Source organism: Leucopleurus acutus (assembly GCF_964270905.1).
Source record: "Leucopleurus acutus genome assembly, chromosome: 1".
Lineage (NCBI taxonomy): Eukaryota > Metazoa > Chordata > Mammalia > Artiodactyla > Delphinidae > Leucopleurus > Leucopleurus acutus.
Window position 1 is genome coordinate 189033039 of NC_139142.1, and position 26025 is coordinate 189059063.

At 36.4% G+C, this 26025-nt stretch overlaps 1 protein-coding gene across 2 annotated transcripts in view; it reads left to right on the forward strand.

The window, feature by feature from the left end:
- Positions 1–26025, forward strand: part of PLXDC2 (plexin domain containing 2) — a 409444-nt gene that overhangs the window by 350706 nt on the left and 32713 nt on the right. For both annotated transcript variants that reach the window (XM_082854939.1, XM_082854938.1), the window contains exons 13-14: positions 147–185; positions 22959–23119. In XM_082854939.1, the coding sequence (XP_082711065.1) occupies positions 147–185; positions 22959–23119 (200 nt within the window). The remainder of the gene's footprint in view (positions 1–146; positions 186–22958; positions 23120–26025) is intronic.

The window sequence follows — 26025 nt, forward strand, 5'->3', positions numbered from 1 at the left end:
ACCTGCTCTCACTGCCATAGAAATTTACTCAGTAAAATAGCAAAAGCTATTCCTGTTAGAGTTAAGGCATTAGTAGACAATTACTGGTCTTAAGATTTGTGCACCTTAAAATTTTTTCTGTTATAACTTTGACTTTTCTCTTCCAGATGATACCAAGATAGCTCTACATCTAAAAGATAATGGAGGTAGGAACTGATTTTTTTCTTTTATAAAAGTTTTTAGATACTAATCTATTTCATCTATTTAAATATGGAAGGGACTTGTGGACTTCTAAATATAGAGTAAGGTTATATTTCTTTCCCTGTTGGTATGTAACATAGGAAGAATTCAGCGGTTGGCTTGAAAAGTCAAATTGTTTCAATAGTGGAATGAAATTCTAATCTTTGTATTTGCCTGTAAAACTACAAGACACCAATGACCAATTATAAAGTGAAAATTTATCCACACATCTTGCTGTGCCTTGTCGCTGTCGTCCTAGGTTTATCAGTTGCACATGTGACTATCAAGGCTTTGAAAGACATTGACTAAAAATTTAAAAATAGTTCTTTTCCTATTAAATGATGTTACTTCATATTTATATGTGCGGCTCTATCATAGAATGCTGGATTTCATAAAAGAGATGTGTTATTAGTAATTGTTTATTCAGCTCAGGAAGGGGGTTTCCTCTTCTTAGCAGCATCTCTTACGTAAACGTGGGTACACTGTGACACTGACCTAGATGCAATTTCACTTTTGCAGCCCCAGATGAAATCCTAAGTCAGAATCCAATATATACGTTGTTAGGGATGTTTTTCTCTATAACTGTAGAGAATAGTTCCTAAATTACTCAGTCTAGGTCAAGTAACAATTACTTCTGTGTTTTCTTAGGTTACTATATATGTATATCTATATCTTTAGATCAGTCCACTTAAAAGAGACGCTGCTTAGCCTCTTCATATATATCATTATTACATCGTTTGTCCTTGTCTTGCTTCTGTAGCAAAGTGTTTTATTTCATTAATTTCTTATTCATTGTTGTATTAATGCAGTAAGCGGATAGCTTAACAGATGACCATTTGCCACATATACACGCTAGAAATAAAATCTTGGTGCTTGAAGGAACTTTAGCAATCCCCTAGTTCAAAATTTCTCAGAGCAGGATGTTAGTGAACCTAAGTCTTCATGTTGGGGTTACCTCATTTTGAGAGAGGGTATATAGTATGAGATGAATGAAATGGAGGAGGGGTACCCAGAGGCTTCTGTTGTATTTGTTACATTTAATTCTTAACATGGGTAGTGGTTACATGTGTGTTTGTTATATTATTCTCCTGCTGTCTTTTCTATTTTTTTCTTTAATATGACTAAAATATTCCATAATGCTAACAGAAAGAACAAAGGATTCATGTGATCAAATAGGTATGAGATACTCTGGGTGAAAGAAAATGAAAGAGATTTATTTTCTGGAAAACTGTTTAAAACTTTTACTGTTTGTTCGTGAATTCATTCATTTATTCCTGCCTAGTGCCTGCTAATTGCAAGGGATTGTTACATGCTTGCTGCTATGGTAGTGAAAAAGGTTTAGACAAATTCCCTGCTTTCAGAGAGCATAGATTCTAAAGAAATTTCAAGATGGTAATAAAGATTTAGTACCTGACATTTCTTTGCTATTTGGTCATAAAAACTTTTTACAAATAGCATCTCAATGACTTAATGTTTTGTGGAATACATTTTGCAAAATAGTTTTCTAGAATATTACCAACTATCTCAAGGAAAATCCCTAGTTTTGTTTAATGCAGCAAGGAATCATAAAACTTTGAAGATTTTCTTAACGCAATGCATTAAAACTATCTTATGATGCTGAGACATCAAGTTAAGTAAATTCCAAGATTGAAATGGAGGACGTTTCCTCTTTTCTGTCATACTAGAAAAGTTGACTGTTGGATTTTCAGGTGATATTTAGATCATTAATATGCATCAGGTACCCATCAGAATTCCAGACTATCACAATAAGACTTAAACATGTCTATACATTGGAACTCTTTTCACAGCTAGGTTTGTTTATAAAGCACTTTTCCTAAAAGTGCAGTTAGAGCAGACCAACCTGACCAGTGTTAAGACAAATGTTCCTGTCGAAGAGTACTTAAGGGATATCATACATTACTTTTTACAGCAACTTTATTAAGATAACCTGCTGTCATTGCTTTTTATTTTATGGAATATGGAGATGTAGGAAGGATTGCCAATTTAAATCCAACTTCGTTCGTTAATTAAAACGAATTCTGTTGAAAACAGAATTCAGCATCGTTCTCCTCCTCCCCCCTCCAGCTTAACATTTTTGCAAGATTGAGGTAATAATGAAAAAGGATGCCTAATTTACATGTTTTCTCACATTTATTGAGAATTCTTTTCAATGCAAGCTAAGACATTTTTATAAATTGCTATGTATGATTGCAAAGAAATTCAGCACATTTTCTTTCTCGATTTAACTGGCTGTTCTTAAAACCATTTTAATTTAGAGGTCTGTATTTTCCAGAAAAGAGGGTGACATTTTTCAAAGCAGTCATTGTGTAGCTAGACTCTGCCTTTACATACATCATCTTCTTTACATATTGGATTACCTTGGCTCTGAGTCTTCCTGGGATATTTCTTTGAGTTAAAGTAGTTGATTTTCTTAGTGGAATCCATAGCTGACATGATTATATATTCACTTTCCAGGAGATTTTCCTTCATCTTTGATATGAAAACATAAAATACTTCTGTGCGGCTGGACACCAAAGAAACACGACAGGGATTCTCATTCACAGGACGCAAACTGAGTTCCAGTCTGCTAAATCACTCTTGATAAATCTCAGTTGTGCATTGTGTTTCCTGCTACATTTAGATTAGGTCTAGGTAGAGCCTCTGCAAATTTCAAGCTAGTCATTTGATTGGAGAGGTTTTATTAGCCTTCAGAGTTGAGTGAAAATTCTAGGCTCTGTAAATAGTTTGGAGAAAAGAAACCGAAAAAATTTAAAAAAAGAGAATGATTCCTAAGGAGTGCAGGTCCCCTTAGTAAGATATAGCATTGATTTACCATGGTAAATGGCTGAATACAAAAACTCAGCAGAACTAATATAAAGATAGCATTTTATCTCCAACTGAAATATTCCTACTCGCATGTTTATAATATTAAGTTTCGAGTAATACAGATGTCTAATTAAGTATCATTTCTGCTCCCTTATTTATGTGAAGGACTGGAGAGGAGGAGGAGGAAGTAGGAGGAAGAAATGAAGGAGGAGAAGGAGGGGGGGAGGAGGGGGGAAGAAAAGAGAAAAGAAGATGAAAGACACTCTTTCCTATGTTCCAAGCACAGTTCCAAATGCTGTACGTATATTAACTCATTTAATTCACACAATACCCCTGTAATTGGTCCTATTTGTATTTCCATTTTATAGCTGAGGAAACGAAGGTACAGAAAAGTAAGTTTACCTGACTGGTACGTGGCAGAGCTGGGATGTGAATTTATTTAGTCTGGATGTGGATCCCAGGTCCTTGGTGGCCTCACAGCATGGCTGCTCCCTTGCAGTTGAGGCCTCTTAGAAGCTTCACAGGGGAGATGCCGCTGTAAGGAGTTTTACTCACACCTACTATAACTGATTATACTTAGAAGTATTTGGAAATGAAATTTCCTCTTCCCGTGTAATTATGCATTAGTTTCCATTTTAACCTTTCTTTGAAAAACAGTGCATTCATTCTCCTGTGTCATTGAGTCGTGTCTGAAGCACTGGCATGTGTTTTGCAAACTACAGGGCTACTCTGTGTTTATGATCAAAAACTAAATTCTTTCAACCTTCTATGTTTCTCGAGAAATTCAGGTTTAATTCTCCATTAAGGGGTTCCTAGAAAGTATTCTTTAAATATATGTATTTCTGTGGATAATTGTTATAAGCACTTAAAACTATACCTTCCTTGGGTTTTCAAATTCTGGCAAAAGCTTTTTTAAGAGTCGCATTTTTAAGGAATCACCTAGCTATATATTTTAGCAGTACAGCTATTGAATGCCTTCTTTGGCATTTAATTAGTTGCTTCCAAATGACACTCACCAACTAAATAGAAATGTAAATGTCTTCAAGATGCACACTGGATAAAATTATATTTAGGGCTGGCTGAAAAAGGTTTGCAAGTTGAATCAATGGCAAAGTCTTTTAATTGAGAAATGAAATCTTCAACCAGATTCAGCTCAATTTAGCAAATTGAGTTGTACCATTCTGCTGCACTGCAGATGTCAAAATTATTTCAAGCTCTAAAATCCTGTGATTGATTTTATTATTTAAAATTTGTTGACTGAGATGTATCAGAGTACCAAAAACTGCATTCTCTCTTGGTTCCTCTGAAGGTTCTTTCCTTTGATAAAATTAAGTTTCTTTTAAAAATATATTTTAATTGCTAATGATATTTAAAGTATTGACACTCCAGACAGAATTGTTGTGTCATGCAGGTGGCACTGTGTTTGTCATTTCTTCTTATTGCTAGGAAGTCTACTAAACTTGGCTTCTGAAAGACTGCGTGCTTGAGTTGGAAGTTGGGGTTTTCATCGAAGGGATGCTGAAATAACTACGTTAAGCAGTTTGCAGAACATGATTAAGTTAATTCTGGGGTACAAATCTGCAAAGGGATTGATTTCAAAGAGCTAATACAGAAATACTTTGAATGAACTACAGAATGGCCTAAATTCTGATTCTGTTGTATTTAGATTTCTATTTCTGAACATATAAGACTTTTCATCCAAAGATAAAATGTTAGAACATTATTCTGACTTATTCACTAGACTACCTCTAAGGTTGTATTTTTTTACCTAGTCTGTAGCAACTGATCAAGTGTCTAGTGTTTCATTTATCATTCAGTCAAATTAGTTTTTGACTTTAATACATAAATCATTAAAGTAACATATCTTTCACTCGTTTCCCTACCTTCCCTTGCTATTTTTTTTCATCTACTTCTTTCCCATAGATCACAGTCTTGTAAGCAAAGGGAAACTGTTATTACCTTTTGGCAGACTATTGAATATCTATCACTTTCTGTTTCTGAAACTATAAAGTATCTTGGCATTTGGTTTTATCTTTTGCTCTGGCTACTTTTCATGATAGCACTAACTCTGTAATAAAGTGTATATGTGCCATAATAATGAAAATTTCTTATATTTCAGAATATTATTTTGAATGTTCCCTAGGATTAAGAATTTCTCTCCTAAAAGTTTGTCCGGAGTAGTGGTTTTCAACTTTACATGTACGTGGGAATCATCCAGTTATCCTCATCTAATTTTATTATTCTGGCTCATAAAACCCCAGTGCTGACTGTTCTCCATACCACTTAAATCTCAGCCTAGGGAGCTGGGACCCAGGCATCAATACTTTTTAAACCCTCAGGTGATTCCCACGTAAAGTTCAGTTGAGAACGCGTAGTCTGATGCAATTCTTCATAAATATTAAAAAGCATCGGAATCACTGGAGGAAGAGAGAGTCTTGTTAAAATGCATTTTCTGCTTTAGTAGTTCCAGGGAGGAGCCCAAATCTTTGCAGTGCATTTCTAACAAATTCTCAGATAATGCAGAAACCACCAGTTCACAGACCACACTGAGTATCAAGAATTGCGTGAATTCTTGATTTCTTTCTGCCAGAATCCCCCAAATAAGAATGACATTTCTTACACTGAATCCGCCCGTTGTTCCTTACCTTTACCTCATGACTCCTCTAAAGCAACACTTTAACTGGTGGCAACAAGAAATTACCCCTGTCTACACATCGAGAATGTGTCTTGCTCAGCAGAGGCAAGGGACCCAGCAGCATTACGTTTGTTATAGCTCATTTTTAGTATAGTATGTGAAAATTAGTCCATTTTAGCAGTTACCAATTTATTTATTTTAGTAAAAGTTACATTTTCTTTATTTCGTTGAACCATATGAAATTGCTTAATTTTTTTAGCATTTTTGAGCCACAAAAATTTTAATTTCATTGTTCAACCCAATTGTTTAAAAAAAATTGTTATCCAGGATAGGAAAAGCGAAAGAAAAATCACATCGGAATATACATTTTCTCCTTTATTAGGATTTGTAGAGTTTATGCTGCTGATAGAACAAAATGATGTAGCAGAACCTCTCAAGAAATACACACACATGGCTTCCAAGAAGCAGCTCTAAACACACTTTCCATTTGCCATCAGCAGAATGTTTTACTACATCCTCTCATTGATCAGTTCCTACCTTTCTTTCTGTGCTTATCTCCTATATAATTTTCTGTCAGCTCTCTTCTTGTCAGAAACCTGGGCTTGGGGATCTCCTGTTGGAGGAAAAAGATTTCCATATACCATTAGATTTGGAACCTGAGATTTATGAAGGGCCCCAGGAGCAGTTTTTGTGTGACCCAGTATTTCTTGTGACCCTTCCTAGGGTAGTCAACATATATAAAGTTATTATTATAGTTTTTTTTAGTATGAAATGCCTAGTGATCATGATTAATTGCCTTATGCTACTGAAATAATGTGTATGTCACTAGAAAATTAGATTGACTTTTGTGTTGATTTGGCTTGACTTGATCCGATTTATTCAAGAAACATTTCTTAAACTACTATGCAATATGCCCATTAGTAGGAGATGGAGATACACAGATAAACAAGGGCTGTGCATACTCTGAGGAAGCAGGTAGTCTAGTGGGACAAGATAGAGTAGTAAATCAATAATTAAGTATAGTGTGGAAAGTGCAAAGATAGATTAAGGAAAAACCATGAGGGCAGAGAAAAGGCACCTAAATAAAGCTGGGATTATGGGAAAGCTTCCCAGAAGAGATGATGCTTGATCCGAGTTTTGAAGTGTGGTTAAGATGTGTATAGAAAAGGGACAGAAGAATGACATTTCAGCAGAGGGATCAGCAAAGACAGAGGCTCAGTAGCATGAAACATCAAAATCTGTTTAGCTAACTCTTAGAGTTGCCACAGTTTATTTGGTTAGGGTAAAGATATACACAAGTAGTGATGGATGGTGAGGTTGAAAGGGGCTTCAGGGCTCATAGCCTTTAATGTTTAATGTTAGACAAGGGAGTTTAAACTTTATCCTGAAGATGCTGGGAGCCATTGACATCATTTAGACAAAGGAGTGTCATGAAAAATTTTCCATGTTTAGCAGGTCATTCTTGAAGGATAGTGGGGAACAGATGGGAAAGGAGTGAGACTGAGACCAAGAAAACTAGTTAAGAAACAATACTAGTAATTCATAGAAGAAACAGTGAGAGGCTAAACTAAAGTAGTGGTTAATAATGGGAATAAAGGAGAGAGAATGGACAGGAGAAATATATTTAATGAGTAGAAGCTACGTAACTAATATCTGATTGGATGTGTGATTTATGTGATAGGAAAGTAACTGAAATGGCTCCCAGGACTTGGGTTTAATTATATGGTGGATGATGGTGCTGTTAAGAGGGAAAACAGGAAGAGGAACAGGTTTTTAGGAGAGGCAAGGATTTAATTTGAGCATACTGACTTTGCAGTGTCTGTGGGACATCCAAATGAAGATGTCCAGTAGGCATTTTTCTATGCAAATCTGAAACTCACTTGAGAAATATAAGCAAACAATATAAGTTTGGGCATCATCAGCATATAAATGATAGTTGAAGTTATCAGAGTGAATGAGATTACAAAAGAATAATATATAAGTGAAGAGAGAAGAGGACTAAGGAGGGAACACAGCATTTGAGATTTTGTGAAGGAAGCTGAAAACAGAGTAAAAGAAACAGCAGGAAAATCAAAAGAGTTTGGTATCACAGAAAACAAAGAAGAAGAAAATTTCAAGGAAGGAGTAGAGAACAATGTCAATGCCACAGACAAGACAAGTTCAAAAAAAAAAAAAAACAGAAAAGTGACCATTAGATTAGGTAGCTTGTTGATATTTGTTGACCTTGACCTGGCAGTTCTACAGTCCACAGCTGCACAATCCCCAGACAGAATCTGAGAAGTCGATGGGAAATAAGGAAATTGAAGTCAAACAGGACACGCTGCTACTTAAAAGAAGCTTGGTGAGAAGGGAAGTAGAGATTTCTGTTGTTTTATTTTAGGAGCATATTTCCATGTTAGAGGTGTTGAGGAGAAAAAAGACATGAAAATAAGGAGTTGAGAGATGACTGAGAAAGAACTGATATATGTGCAAGTGGGGGCGGGTCAGTCCACATTAATGAAATGAGCCAGGTGAGAGGGAGAAATTGAGAGAGTTCATCTGAGCTTGCTGGTTTCTCAGTATAATAGGAGACAAAGCAATGGGGCAAGAGTGAGTGGGAGAGCTCAGAGTACGGTGTCCAGGAGTTGAAAGGACTCATAAAACATTTCTGAGGGGAATGGAAGAGGGAGCCTCCTATTAATGTATAAAGGGCATGCCAGGATGTATTTGGAGCCTGCTGACCTTGGTGACCATCCTTGGCGTTTTATGACATCAACACTAAGTGTTTTCATGTGAGCTTAAATCAATGCTTATGGCTCATGTAGTAAGCTGAACCAGTTTAAGCAAGCAAAAAAAAATTTTTTTTGTGAGAGAAAAGATATGCTATTTTTTAAAAGGCATAAAGCTTTAGAGACAGTATTTTAATCCATTAGATGGTAAATTTAGTTTAGTATTTTCCACAGCTAAGTTTTCAGTGGCTTACTGTTCCATTAAGACTAATTGTTGCTTTAATTTTATTATGCAGTGTTCAAGTAATACCATGCAAGATTTAAAATGTATCTTGGGTAACAAGGACAGGCGCTAATTATTTAACACTAATTCATAACAGTACTATAAGCTACTGTGACCAAATGTTATTATTTCACTTACAGTAATGAATTAACAACTTAGTGGATAAAATTTCAACCATAAGTGATTTTAACACGTGTTAACATTATGCTCAGCAACTACTAAAGAAAAAATTTTTAAGTGTAGAGCTAAATTTAAATAGAATTCTAAGAAATATTTGTTTAACCTAAAGAAGGCAAGAGAGGAGGAAAAAATTGACCACATAATGGATGAATTCAAAGGAAACAAATAGCAAAATGGCAGACCAAATTCAGCCATACCAATAATTATATTAAATATAAAGAGAATAAACACTCCAATTAAAAACATCGATTATCAGACTGATTTTTTAAAAACAAGATCCAACTATATACTGTTTATAAGAGATGTAAAATGATTTTAAGGTAAAAGATTTTGAGGTAAAACAATAGAAAAATATATATCCTGCAAACGTAACCATAGGAAAAGTTGAGTGGCTACTAAATATCAGACTAAGTAGACTTAAAGACAAGGAGTAGCAACAGAGGTAAAGAGGAACATATCAAATGATAAAAAGGTCATACATCAGGAAGAAGTTATAATTTTTTTTGATGTAGACCATTTTTTTAAATTTTATTTATTTTTTTATACAGCAGGTTCTTATTAGTCATCAATTTTATACACATCAGTGTATACATGTCAATCCCAGTCGCCCAATCCATCACACCACCACCCGCAACCCCCACCACTTTCCCCCCTTGGTGTCCATACATTTGTTCTCTACATCTGTGTCTCAACTTCTGCCCTGCAAACCGGTTCATCTGTACCATTTTTCTAGGTTCCACATACATGCGTTAGTATACGATATTCGTTTTTCTCTTTGTGACTTACTTCACTCTGTATGACAGTCTCTAGGTCCATCCACATCTCAATAAATGACCAAATTTCGTTCCTTTTTATGGCTGAGTAATATTCCATTGTATATATGTGCCACATCTTCTTTATCCATTCATCTGTTGATGGGCATTTAGGTTGCTTCCATGACCTGACTATTGTAAATAGTGCTACAATGAACATTGGGGTGCATGTGTCTTTTTGAATTATGGTTTTCTCTGGGTATATGCCCAGTAGTGGGATTGCTGGATCATATGGTAATTCTATTTTTAGTTCTTTAAGGAACCTCCATACTGTTCTCCATAGTGGCTGTATCAATTTACATTCCCACCAACAGTGCAAGAGGGTTCCCTTTTCTCCACACCCTCTCCAGCATTTGTTGTTTGTAGATTTTCTGATGATGCCCATTCTAACTGGTGTGAGGTGATACCTCATTGTGGTCTTGATTTGCATTTCTCTAATAATTAGTGGCGCTGAGCAGATTTTCATGTGCTTCTTGGCCGTCTGTATGTCTTCTTTGGAGAAATGTCTATTTAGGTCTTCTGCCCATTTTTGGATTGGGTTGTTTGCTTCTTTAATATTGTGCTGCATGAGCTGTGTATATATTTTGGAGATGAAATGAATCTACAGTAAGAAGCACAGTGGTTGCAGGGAAAGGGAATTTTCTGAAGGCATGGAGATGATGATTACTTTGGTATATAAAAATTATCAAAATTTATCGATTTGTACACTTAAGAGCTGTGCATTTCAAGGATGCAAATTTTATCTTAGTGAAAAAAAAAAAGAAAGAAAAAAGAGAAATTTTGATGCCCTTCTCATAAACTAGATAGTTTTTTTTAATTCTTGTGAAGAAATTTTTCCAAGCTTCTTAAAATTCTTAATGAAAGAGAGTAAAAAGTCTTATCCTTAGCAAACGAGCTTCTCTAATTAGTAGCATAAAATTTAATGCTCTGATTGCTTGATTCATGCTTTGCTTTAAGTTATTCTTAGAATCTTCCCATGTAATTGCTAATAATGATAAAATTATCTAGCAATTATTGGGCTGTTACTATACACCAGGCACTCTTCTAAGGGCTTTGCATGTTTCTCTCATTAATCCTTAGAGTACCCTATGAAGAAAGTAGTACTGTAATCCCATTTTACGCATGAAGTATCTTACGCATGAAATATCAGAAGCACGGGATTTAAGTAATCTGTCTGGGATCACATGTCTGTAAGGGATATAGCTGGGCTCTACCACCAAACACTCTGCTGTCAGAGCACATGCTGCTCCCCATTGCCATCCTGTCCTACAACCTGGGAGGGCTGCTCCAGATGTGGCACTGAACCCGGAGGAAGAGTCCTCTTCACCCTGTACCTGTCAAAGCAGAAAGACAGATGCGTGTCCAAACCACGTAGCTAGTGTGGAGCCTTAGTACCTGCACTCCTCTTAATCATGGCTCTACTACCAGATCAGCATGAGACGTTCTTGAAATTATTCATAGCAATGGGATCCTTTCTCTCACTGAAGCTTAAGTGCATGTTGAATGAAAGCAAGGACATTATGTAGCCATTTGCCTGCCATTCTCCCTCTGTTAAAGCAGTCCAAGATCTCAGCAAACACAAGCAGCGCCAATTGCCAGTTCATAGTGAGAATGAGCCTTACGGGTCCTCTGATCCCATCCCCCAACACTTTGAGACCCAAACCCTTGCAACTATAAGAGTCAAAGGAGTGCTGCATACCCACGGTGTGGGACCATTTTACAAAACTGATTTGATGGAAAAGATTAGGCTGAGACGAGTGCTCACCTGCTGGAGTAACCATATTCTATCCCACATTCAAAGTGTGGAACTTTAGATGCCAGGAAACTTGATATTCCAGGACCTAAGGGGCAGACAGTTGTGGTAAACACCATTTTACAGCATCCTTCCTCCCAAGCAGGCTAGCTGACTCTGTCCCCATTAGAGGCATTATCTGAGCCATGTTGTGGCAGTACTGATGCTAAGCAATAAACTATAAATACCCTGCAATACTGGTCCTCAAAGTTTCAGTTTCTTCCTTCTACTCTTGCTATACATGCACATTTTATTAGTTCTGGTAACCCAAGTTTTTTTCCCAGTTTCCGATTCTGTCTTTTTGAGATACATGGCACATTCATCTAGTCCTGCCTGGGAGATTCCATACATCAAACTACAACAAATAACAAAAGGATTGTGTGGTTGTTAAGAGCATCAAGGACTAAGTTTCAATCCTGAGGTCCCCCACAAGGGCCAAATTGTTGTCTCCAGCAACTAAATTAATCCATGCTTTCTTAGGAAGCACAAAGGTTCTCGTTAATTTTAAGTATAAACTCAGGTGTGAAAGACCTTGAGATTGGTTTAATATTCAGCAGTTTTCAGAAGAAGTTGCCTATAGATAATCACAGAAAGGTTGATTTTATTTAGACAGCCTACTGAATCACAGCAGCTTGGCTTTTGTTTTTCAGATAGTGGCTGCAGGTTCTTTGTAGCATGGCCGTGTCCCAGCTGCCGCTGGGCTCTGGGAAGAGACAGTTAAACTCATAAGGACCTTGGTGGCCTGTTTTCCTACAGAGGGGTATACAGTGCAGGTGCATGGAGATTGAACTTGATCTTTCCACTGGAAAAACTATTCACTGAGACATCCTTGCTTTCATCCAGCATGCACTTAAGCTTCAGTGAGAGAACGGATTCCCATTTCCATGAATAATGTCAAGAAGGCCTCATATTGACTTGGTAGCACAGCCATGATTAAAAGGAGTGGCAATAGTAAGGGTTCATATTAGCTAAATGGTTTGGACACACGTCTGGCTTTCCACACTGATGGGAGCAAGGTGAAAAGGTTCTTTCTCTATGTTCAGAAAAAGTGATGGATTTGATAGGGAAGCAAACATTCATTGTGATATTCATATGTTTGTATAGAAGTGACCTCTTTTAATATAACTGACTTCATTCTAATGGACAGGATTAAATGGCATGAAGTATATTATATATATATATAGTATATATAAGGGTATATTCTCTACCCCCAGATCTTGAAAGTACGTTGTCAACCTCATTTTCTGGTATTCCATAGTAACTGTGAATATATTTTTAATATATGTGTTTAATATATGTTTAATATTTATGGGTAATTTAAGGACTACGATTTCTGTGGATTATTTTGTAGAAGTAGAGATACATTTTATCATTAAAAAATAATTTTTAAATGAAGAAACAAGACAACTTGATATAGAAAGCTGATGTTAGGGAAACGTTACAAGTTAGATCTTATAAAGATCTTGGTTGCTGAAAATATTAGAGACATAGGTTGATTATTACAAAAAAGCACATAAATAAGAAATGAAAAACTATAATGGATTATTACAAGGATTTATTTTTGGTATTACAGTAGCTATAAATGTGGTAAATCTCTTTTAGATGCTCACACATACTCATGCACAAAAGCACCAATCACAGAACAAGGCTGGAAGCAGGCTGGGTGGCGACTCCTATCCCAAATCCCTCCTTTTGATGGAATCAAGCATTTCTTTTAATATGAGTTCACGGAAATTTTATTTAGCTTTATTTTTCTAAGACAAAAGGTAACAGATTCTTGTTTAAAAAGGATTGTCATAACCTAAGCTCTCTTAAGCCAGAATGTTTTATATGTTTCCCTGAATGAAATGTCACAGCTGCCCTGTAGTAGCACAGGCTGCAGAAGAGAAGCTGGGTCAGCTGCCCTGCCAGATATTGTTCTCACCACACATAACGCACTTAGCTGCGTTTTGTGCACCCATTTTAATATCTTTTCCCAGTACTTACCCAAATTCCTCCTATGGAGATGTCCTAAAGTGAAATATGAATGTATTGACACAGTGATTCGTATTGTGGATTAGGTATGGGTTGCATGATAGTTTCAAGGACCTCTAATACCCAAAGAATACTGACAGATTGGTGAGCATCCAAAAAATAGGAACACCAGGGTTATAAAATGAAAGAACTAAGAGAATTATGAAAAAGAAGAAAATACATAAAACACCAGGGGAAACTCTGAATGAAGCCAAGGTCATGATCATGTCTGTATCATATCTATAGAAAGTTAAAAGAGCTATGAGACTTATTATATGAGCTACAAAATGAGATCAGTTGCAAGGGAAACTTCCAAAGGAAAAGTCAATTTAGTTAAAATTTTTATTTTTACTTGATCTTCTTCTGTTACATTCGTTAGCTCATAAATGGGTTCAATGATATTCCACAGGGAAAGTCATGTGTTTTTAATCCAAAAGTGGAACAGTAACATTTTAAGCATTTCGTAGTTTAACTTCATTCTGAAGTGTTAAAAAAGAACATTTGACATCAACCATATAAGATTTATGAATTTTGAACAAATTTGTGTAAGACTTTGTCCAAAGCCTCTTGGTCCCCCAAAAGACATTAATACATTGTGGAATTTATGGGCTGTAGTGTTTCTTTTTAAAGCCAAGAGAAGGGTTAGATTTAGAAATAACACTTTAGAGTGAATAAAATTTCAGACAAGGAGTATTTCTATTTTAGTTTTACTTTATTGCTGGACTTTAATTATCAGCAAGATTTAAAAGTGGGTACAGACCATTTTAGCAATGTATTAAAATCTCTAACATATTAAAGGATTGTACTTCTAAATACAGAATATCAATGCTACATGCATGTAAATACTGAAAAAAATATCAGTCATAGAAAAAGCAAGAAGACATAGAGGTTTAAAATTAAATGCTACACTTTGACGAAACAGGTCAATTTTTTTTCCTTCTTTCCTCCTATCTTCTTTCTTCTACTTTATTCTTTCTTTCATTTTGTCTCTTATCAATAATTCATAAGCTTTTCTTGAAATGAAGAAAATTAAACACATTTACATGAGGTCCTGAATATTTTCAATGTGTGCTTAATACCTTTTAAAAATCTGTTATCTTTGCTATCATGGTAGGTAAAACTCACCCAAAGATAGCGAATGCTTTGATAGCTTTGACAATTCTCAACAGTCCTGTCTGTGTCTAAATATTGATCTGCGTTTTATAATTACTAAGAAGTTAGGAACTCATAAGAACTGATAGGTCACTCAGTGGCTCAGATGAGAGTATATTATCTTTGATACTATTGATTTTCTGTGCTTCATTTATGTTTTAAAGTATGTCTACAACATAGTAGAAAAAAGATCTTGATTTGGTAGGCTTTTCAAATATATTTATATACTTCCTTTTTTGGCCTTGAGGCTCTATTTGAGGATGTCTTATTGTGTTTTATCATTAATTCATCTTATTTGAAGACACAATGTAAAGGTAAAAAAGCTAAAGATTTGAATTGTCCTCTAAGCAATACTGTGCGTGTGTGAGGATAATTCTTTGGCTTTTGTTCACTTTTGGACATAAATGAAAGAGCATAAGATATTTCTAAGAATAGAATTAGAGTTTGGTTTTCAGACTAGATTCCTTCTGACCTCTGAATATTCCCCCACTCCTGTGGACTCTGACAAGCTTCAGAAGTTTGTACCTGAAACAGGTTCAGAGTCTTCTTTGACCCACTTCTATCTGCCAGTTTCCAGGAACAATCAGTCGAGCCCCAGGAATGAATGTCGCCAAAGTTGACATCTTTGTTTATTGTCTTTTCTGAAGGAACGAAATCAATTTATTTGAGCAGTCTGCCCTTGAGGTGAATGAACTAAACTTCAAATATGGAAATTGCTAGCACTTGCTTAAAGATTTTAAATTTCAATTTTGCGTTTGAGGTGCTCATCATTTTTAACACAAAGGATTCTCTGCAATCTGTTTGCAGGTCCCCGTAAGTGTGCAAAACCTATACCATTTAATTGAATAGTGGTATTAAACTGGAAACCAAACAGTGAAAGAATTTAATATCAGAGCACATCAGTGGGGTGTTCACTTCACCTCCAGACTCAATGTCCCTTAATATGCCATCATAATACCTGTTAATAGAGAGACCAGCTAGAATAGAGATGCAGAAAACTTGGCTAAATAATATGAGAACAGAAAAATATGTTCTCCAGAAATATGTGTGTAATTTTTGCCACTTCATTTAGATGGTTATTCTGAAGCGTTTAAAAATAGCACTGGCTTGGGACACCAGGATAACCCTGTAATATCTTGGAATTGAATTTGCTACATTTCTCCTTAAGTGTTTTTCTCTAATTAAGACACATAAAGTCATGTGCACATTCATAGATTCCTACATATTTATGTTGTCGACTGGTTAGTAATATTTTGAAAATCCATGAAGATTGTTTATTTTATTAAAATCATCATCATCCAAAAATGTTATAAAATGCTAATTGGCTAGTAACAAACTACATTCTGTACAGGTTTCATTAGATATGAAAGGGTGTCTTAACATCTATACCAGTACTGTAAAGGAGAATTTGTAAAGGGAGATTTCATAAGTAGCCATTATTAGAAATATAAATAAGTAATAATTATGAAAGTAAGTATTTATGGCTAAATAAAAGGAATGAGTAGATTTCAAGGTATAAATGCAATTATGATTTTTTACTCTAAAGATTGGCAACCTATGTCCTGCAAGTCAAAGATAGTTTTACTGACGAGAACTCTTATTGAATGAAACATGTCCCTGGCTCTCCTCTTCCTTCCTGAGAAGGACTGTCCCTTGCCTGCTGCCTCCTCAACAGGTTCTGGGTCTCTGGCCCACTTGGGAAGTGACAGCCCAAGGTCAAGTCATAAGTGTCTTTTCCTTTCCTTTCCCATCGTCACACACACACACAAAAATGAGACTGAACTTCGGCATGTTGCTTGTAAAAGACTGTTAATCCCAGAAATAGAACCAGATGCTTTTTGGATGAATGGATGGATGGATGGATAGCTGAAGGGAAGGAGGGATAGAGGGATGGAATTATATATGAGATTTGAAGAACCATTCAAGGCTTCCTTTCGTGACTCAAGTAGATATTTTTGCCACATTTTCCCCAAAGCAACCTTTAAATTAATCCTATTTTCCCGTGAAAGTAATCTGTCACACTCTTTTAAAACTGAGAAAATAGCCAAGAGCACAAAGTGCAGTAATACAAGCATACTTAAGAATGAAGCCAAACTCTTAAAAGTAACAAATGTTCAGAGCAGAAACATAGTTTATATGGTGTCATGAATCTGACAGTATAATTTGCCTCATATAAAATACAATAACATAATAGCTACATTAATTAAGTACTCATTACATGCCAGGTACTCTCCTATGTACTTAATATGTATTAAATGTTTGATTTTCACAGCAACCCTGTGGAGTGGTTATTGTTATTGACCATGTGGTAGAGATAAACTAACCGAAGACTAGACGGATTAAGTAACTTATTATAACCTCATTTGATCTTTATTGGAGAAGTAGTTATTCCACTATCTGTAACCCATTTTCAACAGCCTTTCTTTTTCTGTTTCTTTTATTTCCCTTTTTTCCCTCTCCCTCCTTCCCTCCACCAAACATGGGTTTAAGTACATATGATGTCAGACATTGACACCCTCCTTGTCCCAGAGAAGTGACAAGACACACAGCCTCTGTCCCTTTGCAGGCACAATGTTAATTCTTTAATCATATTGAAGTTGATTTATCTTGACCTGAAATTACCAGGTTCTTTTCAGACTTCTTTACCAGAAGAACTCACAAGAAATAAGAGGAAATAGCAGTACATACAGTTCAGTGTTAATTGAGAAATTATTGATCACAGATTCAGAGTGCAGACTCAGGGCAGACTGCTCGTGTTTGAGTCCCAGTCCATCTTCATAGCTTTACAACCTTGGCACGTTTCCTAATTTTGCTATGCCTTAGTCTTCTCATCTATGAAAGGGGAATAATAATAATGCCTATCTCTTATGGTCATTAATTTGATACTTGTAAAACAATATAAATATGCCTGGCAAATTATAAATGAATTGTTTATATTTTTATTGCGATAAAATACACATAACATAAAATTTACCACCTTAATCATTTTTAAGTGTACAATTCAATGATATTAAATGCATTCATAATGTTGTGCAACCATCACCACTGTCCATCTCCATAGCTCTTTTCATCTTGTAAAACTGAAACTGTACCCATTAAACCAAAATCCTCATTCTCTCCTCCCTCCCCCCAGTCCCTGGCAGCCACCATTCTACTTTCTGGCTCTATAATTTTGACTACTCTAATCATAAGTGGAAACATACGGTATTTGTCTTTTTGTGACTGGCTTATTTCACTTAGCACAAAGTTCATCCATGTTGTAACATATGTAAGAATTTCCTTTCTTTTTAAGGCTAAATGACATTCAATTGTATGTTTATGTGACACTTTGCTTATCCATTCATCTGTTGATGGACATTGGGTTGCTTCCATGTTTTAGCTATTGTAAATAATGCTGCTAAGATAGATGTACAAATGTCTCTTCAAGATTCTGCTTTCAATTCTTTTGAGTATATACCACAAAGTGGAGTTGTTGGATCATATGGTAATTCTGTTTTTGATTGTTTGAGGAGCACCCTACTGTTTCCCATAGTGACCACATTATTTTCCATTCCCACCAAGAGCGCACAAGGGTTCCAATTTCTCCACAACCTCACCAACATTAGTTATTTTCTATTTTGTTGATCGTAGCCATCCTAATAACTGTGAGGAGGTATCTCATTGTGGTTTTGATTTACATGTCCCTAATGGTCGCTGATGTTGAATATCTTTTCATGTGTTTAATGGCCATTTGTGTGTCTTCTTTGGATAAGTGTCTATTCAGGTCCTTTGCCCATTTTTGAATCAGGTTGTTTGCTTTTTGTTGTTAAATTTTAGGAGTTCTTTATATATTCTGGATATTCTGTGGGCTACCTTTTTAGTCTGGTGATATTTTTCTGATGCACAAAGTATTCTGATTTTCATGAAGTCTAAAATGTCTATTTTTTCTTTTGTTGCCCATGCCTTTGAGGTCGTAGCCAGGAACTCACTGCCAAATCCAATGTTCTGAAGCTTTTGCCCTATATCTTCGTTAAGAGTTTTATAGTTTTATGTCTTGCATTTATGTGTTTGATTCATTTTAAGTTAAATTTTGTTTATGGTGTTAGGAGTCCAACTTCATTCTTTTGCATGCGGACATCCTGTTTTCCCAGCACTGTTTGTTGAAAAGACTGTCCTTTCCTTATTGAATGGTCTTTGCATCATTGTCAAAAATCATTTTCCATTTATGCCACAGTTTATTTCTGGGCTGTCTGTTCTATTCCGTTGGTCTATATGTCTGTCTTTATGCCATTACATACGCTTTTGATTACTGTAACTTTGTACTAAGTATTAAAATCAGGAAATGTGAGTTCTTTGGCTTTGTTCTTCTCTTTCAAGATTGTCTTGGCTATTCAGGGTCCCTTGAGATTCCATATGAATTTTGAGAAGGGTTTTTCTGTTTCTGCAAAAACATCATTGGGATTTTTATAGAGATTATATTGAATCTGTAGATAACTTTGGGTAGTATTGACATCTTAACAATATTAAGTCTTCTAATCCATGAGCATGAGATGTGTTTTCATTTATTTATGTCTTCTTTAATTTCTTTCAGCAATGTTTTATTAACAAGTCTTTCACCTCCTTAGTTAATTCCTAAGTATTTTATTCTTTTTGATGCTGTTATAAATGGAATTGTTTTTGTAATTTCTTTTTTTATTGTTCAGTGTTACAGTATAGAAATGCAACTGCTTTTTGTGCATTGACTTTGTATCCTGCTACATACGTCGTTGATGAATTCATTTATCAGCTCCAACAGTTTGTCTTGGGAATATTTAGGGAATATTTAGGTGTGTGTGTGTGTGTGTGTATATATATATATATATATATACACACACACACACACACACACACACATATATATATATATATAAATAATCATTTCATCTGCACAGATCAATTTACTTCTTTCTAATTTGGATGCCTCTTATTTATTTTTCTTGCCTAATTGCTCTGGCTAGAATTTCCAATACTGTGTTGAATAGAAGTAGCAACTGTGGGCATCCTTGTCTTATTCCTGATTTTAGAGGAAAAGCTTTTAGCTTTCACAGTTGAATATGATAGCTGTTAAGTTTTTCATGTACGGTTTTTATTTTGTCAAGGTGTTCTCCTTCTTTTCCTAGATGTTGAGTGTTTTCATCACGAAATGCTGCTGAATCTTGTCAAATTCTTTTTCTGTATCAATTGAGATGATTACACATTTTTTCACCCTGCAGGAATCCCTTAAGCATTTCTTGCAGAACAAGCCTAGTGGTAACCGACTCCCTCAGCTTTTCTCTGAGAATATCTTAATTTCTCCCTCACTTTTGAAGGAAACTTTTGCCAGATTTTGGATTCCTGGTTGACAGGTACTTTTCAGCACTTTGACTATATCAGTCCACTGCCTTCTGTCTTCCAAAGTTTCTGTTGAGAAATCTGCTCATATTCTTATTGAGGATCCCTTGTATGTGATGAGTTGCTTCTCTCTTGCAGCTTTCAAGATTCTCTCTTTGCCTTTGTCTTTCAAAAGTTTGATTATAATTTATCTCCATGTTGGTCTCCTTCATTTCATCTTACCTGAAGTTCCTTGAGCTTCTTGGATGTTTATATCAAATTTGGGAGGTTGGGAGGTTCCTTGAGCTTCTTGGATGTTTACATCAAATCCCATCAAACTGGGAAGTTTTCAGCCATTATTTCATCAAATATTCTCTGTCCCTTTCTCTATCTTCTTCTTCTTGGAATTCCATGATGCAAATACCGATCCATTTGATGGTGTCCCACAGGTCTTTTAGGCCCTGTTCACTTTTCTTCAATCTCTCTTCTTTCTGTTCCTCAGACTTGAGCATTTCCATTGTCTTATTTTTAAGTTAATTGATTCTCTTTTCTGCCTGCTCAAGTCTGCCTTTGAATGCTCTACTGAATTTTTAATTTCAGTCATTATATTTTTCAGCTTCAGAATTTCTCTTTGGTTTCTTTTTAGGTTTTCTATCTCTTTATGGATATTTCCATTTTGTTCATACATTGTTTTCTTGACTTTCTCTACCTCTTTCTTTAGTTCTTCAAGCATCTTTAAGACAGTTGCTTTAAAGTGCTTGTCTAATAGATCGTCCATCAGGTGTTTTACATGGACAGTTTTTGTTGATTAATTTTTTTTCTTTGAAAGAGCCATACTTTCCTGTTTCTTTGTATGCCTTGTGAAATATTTTTCAAAACTGGACGTTTGAATCTCATTAAGTTGGGACTCTGGAAATCACATTCTCCCCCTTCCCCAGAGTTTGCTGATTTTTGTTATCATATTTATTTAATTTATTTACTAGTTTATTGGCTTTGTAGGCTGTCTCTGTGCTGAGGTGTAATCTTGAGGTCTTTTCGAGTCTTTTCTGAGCTTTTCCCTGGCCACATACAGCCATGTTCTAATTTTCCCCACATGTGCATTTGATTTTGAATATCCTAGTCTTTCATATCTGGCTCCCAAAAGTCGGAAAAGAGAAAAATAAAGGGAGGTGGGATGAAAAGGGTACTGGTTCTTTAAATCACTTGGATGTTACTTTAGATCCAGGCAGAAAGGCTTACAACAATGGCAGAAGGTGCAAAACCAATGGCTGCATCTTTGTCTGCCCCTCAGTGATGAGAAGCACCAATCAATCGGTGATCAGAACACACTCCCAATGTTTTCAGGACAGGGTACATTTTGCCTACTGCGGTTCCTGCAGGCTGCTTCAGAAACAGGTGTGTAGTTGACTGCCACATGGCTAATGGGCGGAGGATGCATAGCTACTTCTGGACTAAGTGCTGAAACTGACTGAAATTAACCACAGCTTGCAGTCTGAGCCTTCTCCCTAGAAGTTGCAAGGCTTCCATAGAGTCCAGAGTTCCAAAACAGTTGTCAGACAGATTCTGCCAGTGCAATTGTTTTCTATGTGGGAAGACAGATTCCTGATAGTTCCTACTCTTCCATGTTCCCAGAATCTTCTCTGTAAATGAACTTTTACATAATGAATTACTCTTTAAATTTTACATTCTTTAACTAATGAATTTCTGTTATGTAAGGGAAACCTTTAGGAATTTGAGCTTTATTAGATTTGGAGAAGGATTACTGAATACCAACTATGGGTCTCAGGCAAAGAATAAACAAATAGCAACGAAACTTTAAAGGATGTATAAGAAGAATTGGGAGGTCATATTTCTTTGCTCTATTTGAAATTCTGTTATTTTGTATTTACCACACATTCTGATAGGCAGTCACGTTCATTATTTTCTATTAATGAAAATTATAATAAAAGAATTAAATCAGTGCTTATTAAATGAGGTTTAATAGACCAAAAAGCTGTTTAAAATATAGATGCAGAGGTTGGAAATAACAAAGATGTAAATTGGTAATGAAAGGATTAGGAATCACTGTTCTAGAACTTCTATGAGTCTTAAAGAATTTTCTAATGATTCAAAAATACCGATCATATTATGTACTAAGATACAGTTACTGCTGCACATAATTTAAGAAGGTGTCCTCTAAATGCCTGAGTAGACATCAAATATTGCATAATTTTAGAACAAGAGAAGACTTTAGAGATTAGTTTTATTTGGCTGATTGACTTTGCCTTGACTGATTATTACTTTAGAAATTTAATTTCTCCTTTTTCCTAACTCTCTGAAAATGGATATTACAGTGGAGAGCATCTCAGTAAAAGTTAGAGAAAATGATACTGACATGTGGCATAGTGGAATATTTTCATGTGCTGTGTGTCCCCTTTAGATAGTGATAAACTATTTGAGGGTCATTTAGCATCCATCTGTTACACTTTTATAGAGCATTTCAGTTTAAAACAGATTTTGAAAATTATCCTTTGAACTCATGCACAGACTTTCTGAAAATGCCTGTGTAGCCCACCAAAATATGTCTGATACTCTTCCATTTAAATTTTCCAAAAGAAAATGAGAGAGGAGATTTCAAAAAGTAATCAATTTTTCCATAGGTAAGAGTGCCAGTGGTTTAATGAGAAAAATCAAAGTTAAATTTATTATATAGTTAGTTTTAGGTTTTCCACAGAACTTTTAGAATAAAGGCTATTAATTTTGCCTTATTTAACAGAATAAAGATGAACTATAAATTAAAACACAATTATAAATGTGTTTTTAATCATTAATAGTATGGATTTTTCATTTGCCCAAATAAAGAGCATCTAACTTCTAAAATTGGTATTATGGAAAAGAAAAGGATAGTTGTACAGAAAGTGAAAAAAATAATTCACTGGTACTTTATTAAGAATATAAATATTCCCTCCAATGAAAACGCAGACCTACACGTGCACACGTGAATGTCCTGACAGCTGTGCTGTTCTTCCAGCCTCTACAGATGACAGTGCAGCCGAGAAGAAAGGGGGAACCCTTCACGCCGGCCTCATCGTTGGAATTCTCATCCTCGTCCTCATTATAGCCGCAGCCATCCTTGTGACAGTCTATATGTATCACCATCCGACGTCGGCAGCCAGCATCTTCTTTATTGAGGTAAGTGTCCAGTAGAGTACATGAAAACCATGCTAGCTGATGAACTCCAGCCATCTGCTGACACCACCTGCATTTAATATTTAGCACATGATTTCTCCGCTTTGCCGTTGTGAGCTGGCTGATGGCACACGTGCACGCATGCGTGTGCACGTACCTATTGATAGATGGCTTTCACATGATGAGCTCAGTTGCCTTACCTCAGGAGCTTTTAAAGAAATAAGCCATCTCGCCTTTTACAGATCGAAAAGAAAATAGAAACCATATTTTTTGTCTTAGAAACCATATTTTTTGTCTTATTGTACCAAGTATGTTAAGCAGCTGCTCTCCGATCCTAGAAGGAAATGAAGCGTAGGCTGGAGGCTAAAGGATTTCGCTTAAATCAACTAATCGCTGTAACAGTAATCGAGTATTGGCCAGATTCACAATACAATATGGTGACCCTGCTCTTAAAACGCTCACAAACTATTTAGGAAAAATACGTATTTCCCTACAAAATAGCAGCTACAACAATAAGATTATGGTATGTGCCATCACTGTTTTGTGTGATGTGTGTATATTTATACATGTACATATAAATGCACATGCATACACACACGCTCATTCAAACACAAAGAGAGCACTGTGCCGAATCAGTGTTGTGTTTTCATGTACAGAAAGTAGAGTTAGTGCCAGTGCCCAAGAGCAGTGAGGTAGGAGGACCAGCGGCTGTGTACAAAGGGCCAGAGCCAAGCCCTGATGTCCAGAAGGCCAGAGACTGGGAAGCCTGGGGGCCACAGGATAAGGTCAGTGTGACCAAGTCACCTTCTATCCTCCAGACAACTGGGCTTCCTGGGCCTCGTGTGTGCATAGCTTTCGCCCCAACATCTTAATGGAGCCACTGCCCTTCAACACAACATAAATACTAGAGCAATGAAGGAAATCTTCTCCCTCGGAGCTTCAAACTTGTAAACTTTAGGTCTTTTCCAGTTCACTGGGTGATGTACAGTGGGCAGCTTTGTTCACGTGTTGAGTAAGAAATTATAACGACCTTTAAACTACAAAGTTACCTTTAACCTCTATAACAGGGGGAAGTGAATGCAAATCAATTAAGTAATTGCTTAGAAGTCCTCTACGGCTCTCAACTGTCTGTGGAGTAAAGTGCAGTCTCCTTAGTTCTCCTTCAAGGCCTTGGCTATTTGTATCTTGTCTATCATTTCAATTTTTATCCCATAGCTTCTTAACCTGGAGTTCAGTACCATCAAATTCACTCTATTCTCTTCTCCATACACACCCCAAATTCCCCATGTCACCAAGACATTACTCATTCTGTTCCTTCCACCAAAAAAGTCCTCCCCTTCCATCTCAATTCTTGAATTCTGTATCCAAGTAACCTTCAATACCATGTACCCTGTAAGCTTCCCCGGACCATCTCTCTGCCAGGACAGCTGGACATAATCTCTCTTTCCTCTGAAATTCTATCCATAGTAATACATCTCTATCTTTCTCTGGCATTTACCTTTCTGTTTTGCATTAGAGTTAAATATGTATGTGATTTATTCCACCCTACAGACTTATAAATTCCTCGAGATTTGGATTAAATAACTTAAGCCTTTCAAATAAGAGGTATTCTATCAGTATTTTCTGGAAAGAAAAAGATAATAAATATCCTAGGACATTTAAAACTTCCACTAAATTTTCACACATGAAGTCTTCCAAAAATGTCATTCTCATTTAAAGTCATAATAATCGAGAAATTATCAGGTATTGCATTTAGTTGGAAAGCTCTTATTAAGTTTTGTTAATGTGCTTAATTTTCATGCAAGAAAGCAGAAAACTTTCCCGAGGTCATGAATGCATTGCTCCAAGATCTGACAAGTGACAAGCTGTAAAGCTTCAGTGACTAACCAGACATCAGGCTGCTGCTGTAACCCTCACAGGTTTAAGCCTGTTTATACACTATGAAGTTTATTTTCTGACACTGTGAAATATCTGACGGTGATGGTATTAGTGCAATTGCACGGTGCAAAGGACCTAGTTCACACCGATTCACAGCAATCCTTGTATGACTACAAAGTAAGACTGTAGAATAGTGAAAGTATTGCCGGGAGCGGGAGGGCATTAATCTTAGAGATAATTTAATTCTACACCCTTATAACACGAAGGAAGACACTGAGGTTCAGAGTGGTGGAATGGCTTCTCCAAGGTCGAAGAGCCTCACTTCCGGGAAGAGCTCTCGTGTTTCAACACTCAAGTGAAGCAGAATCATTCTGCAGATTCCCAGATTCTCTGTCAATTGCCAATACTTCTGCCTAAATCACTAACTCTTTGACACCCTGCTGTCCTCAAGCAGCTCACAGTGGCTGCGTGGCAGAAGATTTTTGAAGATAATAATCATAATTTTACTATTATTAAAGCGGACCCATGTTTTCAAAATCGAACGCATATCCATGATGACTGCACAGTGACTGACATGCCAGACCTATGAATTCAAACGTTTGAATTACTAATTAAATTAGAGTTATTGGAGCTTCCCTGGTGGCGCAGTGGTTGAGAGTCCGCCTGCTGATGCAGGGGACACGGGTTCGTGCCCCGGTCCGGGAGGATCCCACATGCCGCGGAGCAACTGGGCCCGTGAGCCATGGCCGCTGAGCCTGCGCGTCCGGAGCCTGTGCTCCGCAACGGGAGAGGCCACAACTGTGAGAGGCCCGCGTACCGCAAAAAAAAAAAAAAAAAAAAAAGTAGATAGCAGCATAATATAGAACATGAAAATCAACTTGGATGATATTGGTAAACTCAATCTCCTTATGCACCAATAACTCTAATTTTTTTTTTTTTTGCCGTACCCGGGCCTCTCACTGTTGTGGCCTCTCCCGTTGCGGAGCACAGGCTCCGGACGCGCAGGCTCAGTGGCCATGGCTCACGGGCCC